Source organism: Acomys minous (genome assembly GCF_964271855.1).
Source record: "Acomys minous genome assembly, chromosome: 1".
NCBI lineage: Eukaryota > Metazoa > Chordata > Mammalia > Rodentia > Muridae > Acomys > Acomys minous.
Window position 1 is genome coordinate 127,460,354 of NC_140483.1, and position 17,479 is coordinate 127,477,832.

General features: G+C 37.6%; 1 protein-coding gene across 1 annotated transcript in view; it reads left to right on the forward strand.

Moving 5' to 3' along the window:
• The window catches only part of CNGB3 (cyclic nucleotide gated channel subunit beta 3), a gene marked incomplete at its 5' end in the record, with an annotated part of 167,854 nt that overhangs the window by 60,913 nt on the left and 89,462 nt on the right, over positions 1 to 17,479 (forward strand). Inside the window, 3 exons of the mRNA XM_084771690.1 lie at positions 12,246 to 12,403; positions 13,962 to 14,111; positions 15,679 to 15,887. Of these exons, the coding sequence (XP_084627816.1) occupies positions 12,246 to 12,403; positions 13,962 to 14,111; positions 15,679 to 15,887 (517 nt within the window). The remainder of the gene's footprint in view (positions 1 to 12,245; positions 12,404 to 13,961; positions 14,112 to 15,678; positions 15,888 to 17,479) is intronic.

The following is a 17,479-nucleotide window of genomic DNA, read 5'->3' on the forward strand; positions in this document are numbered from 1 at the left end:
ATCCTTAGCACCAAACATATTTACCCACTGAGATATCTTGCTGGTCCTAGATTTTTCATTTCTTCCTGTTTGTATGGTTGATTATGTTTTTTATTTGTATTTGGTTTTGTTTTTTGTTTTTGTTTTCTTTTTTGGATAACATGGATGTACAAATTTGTTTAAGCATTTGCCAAGGGAAGAACCCCTTCGTTATTCTCAGTTTAACATTATTACAAATACTATGTGAATATAAGTTTTCCTTTTTCTGAAAATTGCCCAAATATTCAGTTACATGGTCATATGACAAGTGCATTTTACTACTGTGCAAAACTGCCAAGCTCTTTTCCAGATTTGCTGTACCATTTTGTATTTTGACCAGCCATGAATGAGCTAGAAAGGACATTATATTTCCTTATCTAATTTTTTTTTCAAAAACTCAGTTGGTGGCTTTTAATAGTGACATGGGTCTCCTGACAGATTCTCCTCAGCAACAGACAACAGACTTAAATTACAGGCTGGCTAGCATTTTAGTTTGGTCACCATTTTGATTTTAGCCAGCCTGAGCAGTGCCTTTGTCTATGAATATCTAATTGATGGTGATATTCCCAGTGTGTTTTGAATTTGCATTTCCTAATGGCTAAAGATGCTGGGGACCCTTTCCTGCATAACTTTTTCATTTATGTGTCCTCTTTTGTGAAATGCAAAATGTTTTGCCCATTTGATGATAAGACCGCTTTACTTTCTTATGGTTGACCTAGAATGAGCTTCATGCATTCTAGATGCTAGCCCATTGTGAGATATATAGTCTGTAAATATTACACTGTATAGCTTGCCTTTTTATTCTCTTCACACTGTGTTTTACAAAGACAAAGTTTCTGGTTTTGAATTGATTACAACTTATCAGCTTTTCCTTTCATGGACTGAGTTGTTGGTTCAAATTTAGGAACTATCTGGTAGCTCTGAGTCCAGGTTTTTCTAAAACCTTTATAGTTTTATGCCTTCCACTTTGAAGTGCATGATCTGTTTTGAATTAATTTTTATATAAAATGTGAGGTTGAGGTTGAAATTCATTCTTTTGCCTCTGAATATCCAATTACTTCAGCACCATATGTCAAACATGCTATCTTTACTTCTTTCAATTGATTTTGCACCTTTATAAAAAAATTTTTAATAAGTCAGCTGGTGGTTTTTTAATGGTGACATGAGTATCCTATGAGTCTGTCCTTAACAGCAGATAACTGACAGCAATCAGGAGTGTGGCGGTGACCTAGTCAGCACAGATGTCTTCATGCAAACATGACTGCTAAAAAAAGAAGAAAAGTTCTTGCAGCTGCTTGCATCTTTGGCAAAGTTTTGATACAGAGAGACAGACTTCCAGTAGAGTTCTGTGTTGAGCTTCGGCACTTGCCAGAAACTCCTGTAATTCCGTCTTGCTCATTATGAACCTCCTTACAACAGAAGTTAGACACTTCATCATTTCATCAATTGAAAGTTAAGAGTTATTTAAGTTTTGACATGCGTGGCCACCCTCACCAGTATTTGCAGTTTGGCCCTTACACTTCAGACTGACTCACTTTCTCCTTTCAACTCTATTTAAAACAAGGGAAAGATGCAACTATGAATGGCTTTCTCTTTTAAATATATGCACTGCTCTCACCTTTACAGCAATATCATATTGGATACTCATTCTGTATTCTTTATCAAGTGTCATCAACTCTCTGTCAGGACTATAAATTTTTTCTCTTACTCATCCTTTCAGAGAAAAGAAACTGAATATATTTTCCAGTCCCTGAAGTCTACCACTGAAAACTGTTTGCTACCCACTCACTTTTAAAGAAGAACCTGTCATAAAACCAGAACCCTCTAACTCCTATTCACCAGGAACTGAAGGACAGCCTGATTCTCCAGGGTCCCAAAAGGTGACAACAACCACCAGTGTCACATTCAGTTCTGCACTCCTACACCCCATTATGCAGAACCATGACCTTGTCTGCATGGCTGACTATCAGCACCCTCACTTCTCTTGTCATTGGTCTGATTTCCTTCTGTGCTATTTCTGGTGTCTCTGAGGCTCACATGCGATTTTACTTCATTGACTCACACTGTCTTGATTTCCTTCTTGCTACAAATTGCCCTCATTTGCATTTAGATTATTCAGTTGCTCTGAATGGGTCCCCTCCTTGCCAGCAGCTCTTCATATATCTCCACTGGAAATCCTATGAATGAAGCCAGTCTCAGCTCAACCAACTCCTGCCTCCATCCCCGAGACCTCTGTCACACATAGTGCTGCCAAGGCACTGACAAAAAGGCTTCAAGGCACTCCACATTCGCTTTAGGAGTTGGAGTTATTTTAAACTCCTCATGACACCCCTTTAAAAAAAACTCCTCTCTGCCTCACCCCAATTCATTCTTAATAGGGGGACTTGGGTCGGAATTCAAGACATCCTTCTACCATGATTTAGCCATGTTAGGGATTGCTGTGCCTTAACAGCAAGAAGTGGAGCCTCCCCTAATCTCTGGGTAGCTCTTCTTCTGTGTAGTAAGGGCTTCTCAAAAGGGAACTGTTTGCTTGGATACTAGATGAGTGAGTGGATCCTCAGCCTGAGAAGACTTGATGAAGGTCAGCTTCTACCAGTGCTCTTCTGTGCCAGCAACACAGCCAATGCCTTCTTCCATCTGCTACCTCCTCCTTTTACAGCTCATTACCTTTTAAATTATTTTCCTAGTGCATTAGTTTTCTGCTGCTGCAGTAAAACACCCGAAAAAAAAATCAACTAAAGGGGAGAGAAGATGTATTCAGCTCATGGTTTATGAAGTTTGGCTTAAGATTGGTCAGTTATTGCTTTAGAGCCTGTGAGCAGCATACAGAGAAGGTGCTCGATTCGTGGTAGTAAGCTAGCAAAGAGTTCAGGGAGGGGCTAAAGTCTCAAAAGTCCCTTCTAGTGCATACCTCCAGTGACCTCACTTCCTTCTGTCAGACTTCTCTGCCTGACATTTTCACCACTTCCCAGTAGTGCCATGGGCCGGAGACCAAGTCTCTGACGATAGGCTTTTGAAGGGCGTTTAAGATCAAAACCATAACACCCAGGGTCAATGAACGTAGTCACCCTTTTCTCCTCCTGGGGATTTTAGGGATTTTCCTTTTCATTTTAGTCTTCTGAGATTTATGGCACAGATTGGATGGTGTAAAGAACAAAAATCTATTTTCTTAATAGTGCAGATAGCAAGAAGGCTGAAAGCATGCTGTTGGTTTGGCCAGGACTGTTGTCTGGCTTGGGGAGATCACCTTCTTGCTGTGGCTTAAGATGTTGTTCCTTCTCTGTATGTGCAGAAAGAATATGCACTCTCATGTGTGCATAAACAAAATTCATTCTGCTATTTCCCTACTTTATGTAAGATGGCCAATTCTGACACACTTGGGGCCTGTATCTAATTTAAGACTTTACTTAAGCTCTAAAGCACCTATATCCACATATAGTCACATTATGGGTAGGGTCTTCAACATGTGAATTTGGTTGGCACAAATTTCAGGCCATAACATATTCTAGTAGAACAAGTTATAAAATTCATTTTCTTGTTATCATACAAAGTGAAGGGTTTCATCATAGCATCTTTATTCCCATGTCATTAAAGCCATTTTAAATAAAGAACACGTCAAGATTTTTCTAACAAGTATACAAGAAAAGACAAGTGTAGGAGTGTATAAACTGAACAATATTAACTGAAGAAATAACAAAGTAATTATAGAATGTTATACTTCTTGAACCAAATAAAGTATATAATTAATCTGTTTAGTAAATGTACAAGAAAGGCACTTTTACAAGGCACTTCAGAACACCTCCAAGACAACACTTTTCAGAAACATTTGTGAATGCATTCTTTGGCTCTCTAAGGCCAGAAAAAATATTTTAGTCACCCTAGGTAGCCACTAATAAATTACCCATGTTCCAGAAAATGGGTGGTCCTTCTCCTGTGTACATATGGGCAGTAGTAAGTAGACTCAGATGGTTTTATTGTTTGATTGTTTTACTTTATTTTGTATGTATGAGTGTTTTGCCTGTGTGTATCAATGTGCACCATGTGTGTGCCTGGTACCTTTGGAGGACAAAAGAGGACATTGGAGCCACTGGAACTGGAGTTAGGAATCATTGTCAGCCACAATTGAAAGGAAGATAATGGGAAAGGTTATTGATGAAAATTTGTGTATAAATTTCTCCACAATAATAAATAAATAAGTGTATTTTATTAAATATTTTTATTTTTTACATATACATTTATATTATTATACATATATACAATTAAGTACCTATAGCAAGAAGAATCACAACACAATCAAGAATTATATAAATGTTACATTATTAGTGTTTTGACTATCTTGGTGAGTCTAAAATTCTGAATGTAAATCAACATCTAACATATAGCATCATTATCAACTTAAAACATCTATCTAGATCTAAAAACATCTTAACCCCTAAACAACTAAGCTCAATTGTAAAAACTAAACTATCTGGTCTTCAACCCTGTCAGAGACTTGAGAAGGAATAAAATTAATTACCTGAGTATACAGGGAGTGCAGGTTAGTAGCTTTCCAAATGAGAAGATGACAGAAACAGTTTGCTACATGAACAGTCACCCAAAGCTCTCTATAGCATTGGAGCATCATCTTTAGTCTTCTGGCCCAATACATCGGAGAGACACATTTGTGAAGCAGGAACTATTGAAGACTTGTTTACCCTGTCCTGCAAGAGTGTAAATAAGAGTGCAAAATAAGTGTATTTTAAGGTAAATTTTAAAATGAAGAGTCACCTATCTGTTCCATGCTGGTGTCTTAAAATTTTGAAAATATTGAGATGTAATATAGCAATATTAACAGCCTATGTGGCAATGTTTTTAATTGTTACGTTGAAAGAGTTATTTAACTTTTAATAGAGTTAGTCACATTCACAAGCCACTACCAAGTTATTCACAGACAAAAATCCCATCCTGGTCATACAGCCCAGCATTTACAGAGTAATAGAAGGAATGTTCTAGAGAGGAGACTATTAGTGAGGAGACAAGAGACAAGCTTTGAGGACATGAAAGCATCGTGTTGTGTTACAAATAGATCAAGAGTCACTTAGGCCAGGAAACTATATGTCACAATATGCATATGTATGTTACCATATGCATAAACTAATGTGTACAAACAATACCATATGTGTATGTGAAATGTGATCAAGAACCCAGAATCTTCATAGCACTTAGGGGTAAATGTGTGAAGGGATTGGCTGTTATATTTATAATCACAAAATTTGTTAAAATCACAAAAATTGAAGGTTTTATGGTAGACAGCCAGAAAAAAAAAATCAGAATTCTAACTACTTTCATTCAGAAGCATAACCTTACCTTTCAATGAAAGTGTTTGTTTGGTTTTTTTTTTAATAGCTTTTAAGTAATGCTATCTTAATTTACCTTTAATAGTCAAATAGGGCACACGAAAAAAGATCTGCTCCTCTCTCTCCGAAAAAGGTTCCAAATTAGAATTTAATTCAGTTTGCCTAATTCCTATATGTAAATCAACAACATAGAAATCGTGGATCTAAAGGGAGTTTAACTACCAAGCATTTTTGAAATTTTTTCAAAACTTTTTCGTAAGGAATTTAGTTTAAAGGAATTTACCAATGTAAAGTTTGCAAAAAGTCAAAGTTTAGCCAAGATTTCACTGTAGAAAATAAATACTACTGCTAAACAAGCTTCAGATATAATGGATCAAAACCCAAAGTATTATTTAAAGAACAAAGGCATGTTCTGTGTGTGAATTTTTTTTAACAAAATGCTTGAGAGTGGGGAGAAAAATGACAAAATGTGGTGGCCTTTCAAGTTTTCTTACTGATTTTCTTAAATATCACCAGTAAGAGCATCCTTGATAGAAATTAATGTCCTCCTTTCTCTGATTTGTGTGCAGTCTTAGACACCTCGACCTTCTTCTTCACCCTCTTGCTGTCTCTGGTTTTGGTGACATTTCTTTCTCTTAGACCTCGCTTTCTACTTGCTGCTTCTAAGTTCCTTATTTTTATGCTATTCTTTAAATATCAGCAAATTGCAAGGTGATGAATCCCAATCTTTTCTTGTTCCATGTTAGGCTCTTTACCAGCAATTTTACCCACAAAATAATTTCCACCATCTTTTCTAGACCAGTAGCTCCCACATCAACATCTCTGTCTCTGTCCTCCCTCATGATACTCAAACTCAAATTCTCAGCTGCAATGTATATTGAATGCATTTAAAGAAATCTCCATTATAAATCCATACCTCTACTTTAACACACACTGAGTATATCCTAGATGTGTATGTGGAGTCACAGTGGTCCCTGCAGCTAACTCAGTTTCCAAAAGCTACGGTAACAAATGAACAATGAAGGAGATGCTTAAGATAACAGAACTTGACTTTCACAGCTCTGGATGTAGAAGTTGCAAACTGCAAATGAAAAGCTTTGTCTTCTTGGGGCACTGAGGTTGAACTCATTGTAAGTTGCGCTCCCTCTCTCTCTCTGTCTGTCTCTGTCTGTCTCTGTCTCTGTCTCTGTCTCTGTCTCTGTCTCTGTCTCTGTCTCTGTCTCTCTGTCTCTGTCTCTCTCTGTCTCTCTCTCTCTCTCTCTCTCTCTCTCTCTGTCTCTCTGTCTCTCTCTCTCTCTCTCTCTCTGTGTGTGTGTGTGTGTGTGTGTGTGTGTGTGTTCTCACAAGCTCGTGAGCTGCTCTAAATACTTTCATTTGTGACAATATAATGAGCAGAAAATTATAATGTTTAATAAAAAATAAGCAAAGTACACAAGGATGAATGCCACGTATTCTTGCATTCATGTGGAGATTCAAAGAATTAATCTTACAGACATAGACAGAAAGTGATCATTGGGAAAGGGACACATGGATACAGAAAAATTGGACAACAGAATCCTGGACATAAATAGTTATATAAGGGGAAAAAGTCGTAATGGTTTATACACAGTAGGACAACTACATTTTACAGCAATTTATTAAGATTGTTAGCAATAACTAGAAGTTTAAAAATTCCAAACAGAACTTAGAAGCATTTAAAGAACTTACACCAGTGAAAAAGTTCTCATTTTAATCATTACCAACTATATACATACATTGAATCATCAGTGTACACCATAAATATGCACAATTTTACATGTTAAAATTAAATTAAATAAATGAGACAAAAATAAAAATCTGAAAAATACACTTCTAATCATCCTTTTGAGTTAAATTACAGCAACAACCTTAAACTAGAAAACTTTGTTAAGATTATATTTTATTATCTGTAGATATTTGCATATGTGAGTATATGCACATGCCATCAGGCACTCAGGGGCTAGAAGACCTTGTCAGATTCTCTGAAGTTGGAGATACAGATGGTTGTGAACCATTCAATTCTGGTTCTCAGGAAAGCAACAAGCACTCTTAATATCTAAACCATCTCCCCAGCCCATCTTAAATGTGGTGCATCAGGACCCACATGAAAATGACAAGTCTTTACTTCTTATCTCGTTTTCACAATCAGCTACATCCCATGTGTCAATCCTTAGGACCTGTATCCTACCCACCCACACCTTGTTATGATCTACCACCCAGAAGGCAAAGGCATCTATAAACCCTGAAACAAATGTCATTTGTTCAATTTAAGTTGTGATTATACGTCTGATTGAATTAAATTAGTGAGGAATTATAATGAAGAAGTTGATGAAAAAGGGTTAAATTATAATTTTGTAGTAATCCCACAGTCAAATGGCATTTATAGATATTCAGGAAAAGATAAATATTCCTCTCAGATCTCAGGAATTGAATTAGACATTTTGACAATTTAAGTACCTGACTTTATAATTAATGGCCCAACAACATTCAACTTTGCTTTTTATAGATTTTTAAAGCATTGAAGTAAATCAAATAAGGTCAAACAAAAGGTAAGAAGTAGCAGGTTTATTGAATAAGTAATCATTAAAAAATCTTTCTTGTTCTCATTCTTCTGGGGTATAAAGAAAAGATGATGCCCTTGACCTTGAGATTGTATAGTCTATGATAATGCTGTCCACATAAGTTGCCTCAAATGTCCCTTCAACAGATGACCAAGTTCTTGCCTTCAGAACTGTGTATTTAATGCCTCCTGGGTAACCACGGCATTATCTTATTATTCAAGATCCTGTGGACACTTTGAACTGAATACAAAGTCCCAAATAAAACCTCAATTGATGTTGTAGTTGTTGATGTTGTTGTTGTTGTTGTTTTTCTACACACCCATTACAGACAACCATCTATACTATGGTTTAAGTCTTTTTTTTTTTCCTCCTTTATTAATTTATTCTTGTTACATCTCAATGGTTATCCCATCCCTTGTATCCTCCCATTCTTCCCTCCCTCCCAATTTCCCCTTATTCCCCTCCCCTATGACTGTTCCTGAGGGGGATTACCTCCCCCTCTATATGATCATAGGGTATCAAGTCTCTTCTTGGTACCCTGCTGTCCTTCCTCTGATTGCCACCAGGTCTCCCCCTCCAGGGGACATGGTCAAAGGTGAGGCACCAGAGTATGTGAGAAAGTAATATCCCACTCTCCACTCTACTGTGGAGAGTGTTCTGTCCATTGGCTAGATCTGGGTAGGGGCTTAAGGTTTACCGCCTGTATTGTCCTTGGCTGGTGCCTTAGGAACTAAACAGAGAATTCTCAACAGAGGAATATCAAATGGCTGAGAAACACTTAAAGAAATGCTCAACCTCCTTAATCATCAGGGAAATGCAAATCAAAACAACGCTGAGATTCCATCTTACACCCATCAGAATGGCTAAGATCAAAAATTCAAGCGACACCACATGCTGGCGAGGATGTGGGGAGAGAGGAACACTCCTTCATTGCTGGTGGGAATGCAAACTAGTACAACCACTTTGGAAATATATCTGGTGCTATCTCAGAAAAATGGGAATAGGGCTTCCTCAAGACCCAGCTATTCCACTCCTTGGAATATACCCAGAAGATGCTCCAGCACACAGCAAGAAAATTTGCTCAACCATGTTCATAGCAGCCTTATTCATAATAGCCAGAACATGGAAACAGCCTAAGTGTCCCTCAATAGAAGAATGGTTTAAGTCTTAATGCTTCTGTGGCAGTTGAATGAAAATAGCCCTATAGGCTCATAGAGTGTGGCACCACTAGAAAGTGTGGCCTTATTCTTGCCAGCCAGGGCAGCTCCACATGGTGGTGTGGCTATGGGAGAGCTGGTGCGTTGACCAGTTCAGCTGTCCTCCAGGCCCAGATCTGTCTAGGCTTGTTCTAGAGGAACAACAAACGGCTTTAGAACTCATGGAATCTAGCCCACCAATTAGCACAACCATCATGGGTATGCCTCGGATCAACAAAGCACTGTTTAGTCCTCCCTGATCTCCCTGCCAAGGAGCATCTTTCTGCTTGTTGTCCTTGAAGTCATGTCCCTCCTAAACTATGAATTGTATGAAACTCTAAGGGGGCTTCCAGCCCCTCAATGGTCAGTGTCATTGGCACTTACAAATAATCGTGATTGATTTTTTTCCAGGTATTGCTGCTGGAATAGATTAATAATTCAACCACCACGCTCAGAAAGAACTTAGAGATGTAGATTGTTAGTAGTGACCACCAACCTTAAGAGGAATTTCTACACGTAATAATTGTCAGCAAAGTTTAGTTAAGATGTTTTTGCTAGTGGCTTTGATGTACATAATGTTGGGGAACAATTTAAAGTTTAGAAAGGCACACTCTTAATAGCTGAGCCAAGGATTTTTTTTGAGGACAAGGAACAAGAACAATTGCAGCCCAACTAGTATTAGCTGATGTTCCTATCTTGATAAAGCTGGGCTGGTGATTTTTTTTATACCCATTTTTGCCCTTGACTTCCTGATATGATTTAATTTTAAAAACTGTTAGTGAATGGGTGTGAACTCTAAAGATTTAAAATAGAAATGACTGATTGTTTTTATATAAATTTTTAGATTTGTGGTTCTTTTAAGATTTCTATAAGATACTTTTTAAGATAAATAATGATTGATCCTTGTTTTGTTTGGTTTTGCGTTTTTTTTTATTTAAATAATTTATTCAGATTACATCTCAATTGTTAGCCCCTCACTTGTATCCTCCCTTTTCTCCTTCCCTCTGTCTTTCATCCTATTGCCTTCCCCTAGGCCTGTGACAGAAGGAGACCTCTTCCCCCACCATATAATCACAGCCTATCATGTCTCATCCTGGTAGCCTGATTACTTTTCCTCAGAGTGCTACTAGGTCTCCCCAACAAGGGGAAGCGTTGCACCAGAGTTCAAAGTAGTTGTACAAGTTTCCACTCCCACCAGCAATGAAGGAGTATTCCTTTTTCCCCACATCCTCGCCAGTATGTGGGGTCACTTGAATTTTTGATCTTAGCCATTCTGATAAGTGTAAGATGGAATCTCAGAGTCGTTTGATTTGCATTTCCCTGATGACTAAGGAAGTTGAGCATTTCTTTAAGTGTTTCTCAGCCATTCAATATCGCTGTGTTGAGGATTCTCTGTTTAGTTCTGAGCCCCATGTCTTAACTGGGTTGATCCTTGTTTTGTAACAGCAGATTGCAGCCTGCCAGTGAGAGAAACTGGCTGAGAAAGTTCTCTTACTTACCAATATTTTGCTAATCTATAGCTAGTTACTTAGATACAAATGTGTGTAGGTTCTTCAGAATAATTTGTTTTTCACCCGTAATACATACAACATTTGATCATGTAAGGGTATTAGAGAACATGTTTTTTGTTTTGTTTTGTTTTGTTTTTAACGTATACTCATTATATTAATTCAATTAAAGAAAAATAAAAATATAACCATATTGTAATTTTTGTACTTCTGTGGGATAAAAAGTTGTTGGAGCTCTGCTTCATCAACCAAGTGTGTGTGTGTGTGTGTGTGTGTGTGTGTGTGTGTGTGTGTGTGTGTGTGTGTGTGTGTTTCCTGTTTTTTGCCAGCCCCAAAGAGTTTTTATCTAGTCCCAGAGTGCTTTTTCTGCCAATCCCAGGGAGTCTTTCCTAAGCTCCAAAGAATCAAAATTTGTTCCCTCAAAGAAAAGCCTGCTGAGTGATCCATTGTCAACTCCACTCCCCACCTCAGTTTACCTATCAACAGAGATTGGTGCAGATCCAGTGCACTGGGCAGACATTCATGAGTACAGACTTGCTGGAGGATTTTCTTAAGTAGACTTAAGGTTTCCCAGATGCAATGTGCAACCCATTGCCACAAAACAGAGGAGGAGGAAACATAAGCAGACATTTACAAGATATCCTTGCTTACTTACAACTTACATTCTGTAGCCATATGCTTGTGTTTTTTCAGAATGGAAGCTACTTAAAAGGTATTCATTGATTTGTTTTCTCTTGCCGTACAACAAATCACCACACACTCAGAGGTTTAAAGCATCACCTACTCAGGCTTCCTGGATCAGCAACCTGAGGGCTTGGCTAGACTCTCAGCAGAAAGTTTTACAAGGCTAAGATCAAGGTGTTAACCAGGGAAAGCAAGGGCCTCGTGAGGAGGTTTTGGAGAAGAATCTACTTCCAAACCCATTCATGTTATTTTCAAAACTCAAATCCTTGTAGTTATGGGATAACATCCTTTTTCCTTATGAGCTATTCGGAAGCCACTGCCATCCTGGAGGGGGCCTCCTGAAATTCTTCTCAGTGACCCTCTTCTTCTTCGAGGACCACCATGGGGTGGAGAATTTCTATCCAGGAACCTTCCCCTACACTTCAAATCTCTGACTTTCTCTTTTGTTGCCAGCCAGAGAAACTGTGCTGTCAGAGGGTTCACATGCTTACATCACCCTGCTGTACCCTCTCCTCATCTTGAAGTAAACCATGCTGTATACCACACGCTAACTCTAGGAACAAAGCCCACCTATCCATCATTCTCAGGGTTGTAAAGTCATAATGTCACCTTAGATCCCAACTGCCATGCCAACACTGCCTGTAGTGACAGAGTCTAATGATAGAACCATGGTCTAAAGGTCTCATTTTGTCAAGAATAACCTTCTGCTGTTTGTAGAATAGCATATGTACTGTTGAAGCAAGCACTTACTTCCTAATTTTTCAGTGGCAATCCATATTACAGTAGAACGGTTTCTGTTTTATTTTAGGGTTCTCATTGTGTTATTAAATTGCAAAAAAATGAGAAATTAATAATCTTGAATACGTAATGGGGAAAGCTGTATGTATCTCCTCGGAGACCTATTACCAAATTTTCCTTGTTTAGTTTCAAGAACAAAGTGCTTGATGCATCAGTCATAAATGGATATGCTGATGCCCAGCTACACAACCTAGTGGAGAGAATGCGGGAAAGGACTGCTCTCTACAAGAGAACACTGACAGAGGGAGAAAACCCCCCCTCACCCGAAGCCAGCTCCCACACCGGTAAGCATGATTCCCTCAAAGTACTAGCGAGAAAGAAGTTATAAGGGAACATGTGTTTGGCCTATTATTCAGCATAGAACCCAGAAAACCAGATCGTGGACAATAAGTGTAGATACATTAGTTTGTTTCTTTTGAGAGTGATAGCAAGAGATGAAGAAGGAAGCTGAGATGAAGGTGTACTACTGTGAATCCCAGGGCTGGGTGTAACAGAAAAGGAAGAGATAGTCCAAGAAGAAAAAAGAAAAAAGCTAGGGAGATAGCTTAGTAGCTAAAGTTCTTGCTTTATAAGAATAAGGATCTGACCTCAATCAGCAGAACCAACATTTAAAAAAAAAAAAAAAAAGCTTTGTGTGGAGCATGCTTAAGAAACTGATTAGATGGAGACTGGAATCTGACTTTCACATGAATTCTGGTGCCACTTATTTGACCACACCTCCTGGATGGGGAGACCTGGTGGCACTCAGAGGAAGGATAGCAGGCTACCAAGAAGAGACTTGATACCCTATGAGCATATATAGGGGGAGGAAGTCCCCTTCAGTCACAGTCATAGGGGATGGGAGTAAGGGGAAAATGGGAAGGAGGGAGGAATGGGAGGATACAAGGGATAGGCTAACAATTGAGATGTAATATGAATAAATTAATAAACTATAAAAAAGATACTTTACAAAAATAAAATAAAAATTTAAATATTTAAATTAAAAAAAAAAGAAACTGATAAGATGGAAAAAACCATAAGGAACCCTCTTAGGGTGATCTCTAGGATGCCTATATGCAGAAGCCACCAGCAATGCCTGCTATTGGTTCTATTATTAATATTAAACAATACCCATATTATAAAAATAACTATTACAAAAATATAAGAATAATTAATGGAGAAAAGGATCACATAAAGGGGGGACAATTATCAACATTTTTAAATTATAGAAATATGGGTGTGAAAAATAATAAGAACAATAGATCACAAAACAATACATATTATGATTGATACTTGTTGAGTATTTAAGGAGAGAAAGAAGAAAAATGATGACTTAACAACAGCTTCATTTCAAATTATGATGAAATGGGATAGAGTAGAAACTGTGTTTTCCAAACATAATACATTATATGGTTGCTAATGTTTTAAAAGATAAAATTGAAATAAATCATAGTTTGATAAATGTTTTGAACTTTGTTTACCCAAAACTCAAAGTATATGTATGAAAGAAGTTGTACCTTTAAAGCAAACCTTGTGGGAGCATAGACATTTGATCTGTGATGCTCTGAGAATTTTAAAATGCTATTTTCCAATTTTCAGTGTTTTAATTATTTTTGTTCAGTGTTTTTACACACACCACTGTTCTATTTCATCTTTGCATATACTTATGGAGTACAACATGGTGTTTTGTAATACAGAAAAATAGATGTCATTAATTTAAATAGGAATGTTTTGCTTTGCTTGCCTTTGTGAAGAGGGAAAGATTTTCAAACATTCTAATTTCATCAAAACCAAATGTTTTGTTCAGCAAGCTAACTTATGTTAACCTACTAAAAATATTTCTTCTTTTTTTTTCCTATAAAGTGAAGTCTACAGATGCATCCCCAACACAAGAGAACAATTCTAAGCTAAACGCACACCACCATAGCACATTGCCATGCAAACTGCAGAGAGTACCTGCAAAAGAGTACTTACGAAGACTGAGACTTCCTACAAGCATAGACTCATACACAGGTACCATCAAACGGAAGCCCAGTAGGACTGCCAGCAGTTACCAGAACCCCTTTGACCAGATGTATGGAGACAACTTCAGTTTTTCCACACCGTGATCTATAACTTAAACACTGTTATCTGAAAAAGTTTTCTTTCCTTTCTTTATTGAAAATAAGAGATAAAATACTCCTACTCCTGCCTGTTTTAAATCCCAGTCTAGGACTTTTCCTGACCCAAATAACCTTTGAAAAGAAAGTCTAAAGGAACTTGGCAATATGTAGATGTAGACACACACACACACACACACATACACACGCACACACACATACACACACACATGTGCTCACAGAGATATGTATGTATGTATATGTGTGTATATATGTATTTATGTGTATACATTACACATATATACATAATCATATATGTTAGTTTTATATAACTATGTATCAATTATACATTAACATCCTAGTAGCATAATGTTAATTATATCTTAATATATAATGTATATAATAAAATATAATTATATATTAACATAATGTAAAATGTTTGCTATATATTAAATAATTTATAGATTATATACATTACTTATAAATATTGTATAGTACAGTATACCCACATACATATATATAGCCTTCTTCCATGACTTCACTAAGTTAATTACTCTAATCAAACAGATTCAATCTTAAATCTTCCCAGAGACAAGTGAAAGCAGCATGTGAAAGGATACTGTTTGAATCAAGAAACTGGCTCTCTCTCCTATCCTTCAAAACCAACTCTCTTCTTGCTGGGCAAAGCCTTTCTCCCACTTGCCATGGGCAGACCTTAACTACTAGGGACCAAAGATCCTTTGCTTCTGAAAGACCTTGGCAATGACATCTAAATTTTCCAGAATTTCATTATCCTGAATCCAAACAGTGAAGTTATGGCCTGGAATAGACTCAATCTAGCGAAAAGACAAAAAGAACACTGTGTACTTTTGGGAAAAGTGATACTATCATTTTGTTTCCTTTTGTGCTGCATAGTACCTTCTACTCAAGACAGAATGTGTTGAATTTTTAATAGAAGTGCTTACTTAAAACTGCTCATCTGCAAAGTATCAAGGTTGGGGAGATGTCTCGGTCTACAGAGAACCTACCATTCAAGCAGGCAAACCTGAATCTGGATTCCAACACCCATGTAGAAACTAGTCTTGGTAGTGCATGTATACACCCAGCAACTTAGCGGAAGGTCATAGATGGATCCCTAAGCCTTGCTACCTAGCCAGTCTAGCCAGTAGGTGAATTGAGAAACCACATCTCAAAAAACAAAAATATGGTGAAAAATAGCAGGAGACACTACCCGGTGTCAGCTTCTATTCTTTACAGACCAACATACACATTTTTGTGCATTCACATGCCCATATGCACACACAAACATACTACACATATACACACATGTGCAACCATACACACACACACACACACACACACACACACACACACACACACACACATACGCTGATAGCGCCTCAGTTTGATCAAACTCAGAAAGAAACTTTCTAGAATGCTTGTGTGATGCTGTCGGGATGACTTCGGTTCTGTTTTGCCAGATCGGGTCTACCTGCTGTGGCTCCTGCTTGTCACCGTTGCCTATAACTGGAACTGTTGGCTGCTACCTGTGCGCCTTGTCTTTCCATACCAGACACCGTACAATAAGCACTACTGGATTATTACTGACATCATATGTGACATCATCTACCTTGGTGATATATTATTGATCCAGCCAAGACTCCAATTCATAAGAGAAGGAGAAGTTATTGTAAGTGGGATTTGGATAAAGAAATTGATAACTGAACAATGTCTAAATGGACTCCAAAAAACTAAATTTGCAAGACTGTTTCATGTAATGTTTGACTCTCTGTGGATAGAGTTTTAATCAATGTCTGAATATTCTAATTCATCTATCCTGTCATCTCTCCCAATAACTCTGTCTTCTACCTGATCCATTCTATTGGTAAAGCTTTCTTCTGGGTTTCTAAATGACTAAATGAACTTTCCATTTCTAAATTTTTTTTCACAATTTCTCTTTACTGAGTTCTTCTTTCATATCCTATATTGATGTCCTGATTTTTCACCTGTTTCCTTTTAGCCTCTTACAATTAATTTATGAATTTGTTTTCTTTGATTTTTTATTTAAATAATGTATTCAGATTACATCTCCATTGTTATCCCCTCACTTGTATCTTCCCATTCCCCCCCTCCTTCCCTCCTTCACCCTATTCCCCTCCCTTAGGCTTGTGACAGAAGGGGACCTCCTCCCCCACCATATGATCACAGCCTATCAGGTCTCATCCTGGTAGCCTGTTTACCCTTCCTTTGAGTGCCATCAGGCCTCTTCTCCAAAGGAAAATGGTCATATATGGGTCACCAGAGTTCATGTCAGAGTCAGTCCATGCTCTCCACACAACTGTGGGGAATGCACTGTCCATCGGCTAGATCTGAATAGGAGGTCTAGGTTTGCTGCATGCAATTGTTGGTACAGCAGTTGGTACAGGACCACCCGATTCAGATCTGCCAGCCCTGATGGTCTTCTTGTAGGGTTCCAGGACTATCTGGGTCCTTCTATCTCCCCATTCTCCCATAGTTCTCTCACCTGGAGTCCCAATAGCAAGTCCCGTTTTGGATCTTAGCCATTCTGATGGGTGTGTGATGAAATCTCAGAGTCATTTTGATTTGCATTTCTCTGATGACTAAGTAAGTTGAACATTTCTTTAAGTGTTTCTTAGCCATTTAATACTCTGTTGAGAATTCTGTTTAGCTCATTTTCTTTTTTTATTTAATTGAACAGTTTTATGTTTTGTTTTTTTGCATGAAGTTTTGTCTAATTCTTTTTCATGGAAATCCTCTTCTTTAGAGTTACTTTTATAAGATTCATAATTATTCCTTTGTTTATAATATGTATGCTTCAAGATTAGGATGTGTGAATCTGGAGTTATTTTATTGATTAGATTTTTACTAGATGTTTTCTTCCAGGTGATATGTTTCCATGTCCAAATGAGACTGAACTGTGATATATTTGGAGTAATGTTCATCTCCAGTGCACTAAGAATGTGGTCTAGTATCTAAATTAGACCCATTTGCTTAAAGCACCTGGTACAGTGCCCTATAACTGTGAGTGTAGAATAGTTACTGAAGCAACCACAAGTGCAAATGGTCCCATTATGCAAATGTCCTAACATCTGACTTAAAACAACTACCTCTTTATCTTCAATAACTATCAGAAGATAGTGAGAGAAGGGTACTGTAGTATATGCTAAGATGAGGCTAGAGATGGGGTGAAAGTGTTGTAAGAATAGAAATTAGTATTAAAACAATTGAGGGGAAAATAGAAGAAATCGAGATAGAAGAGTT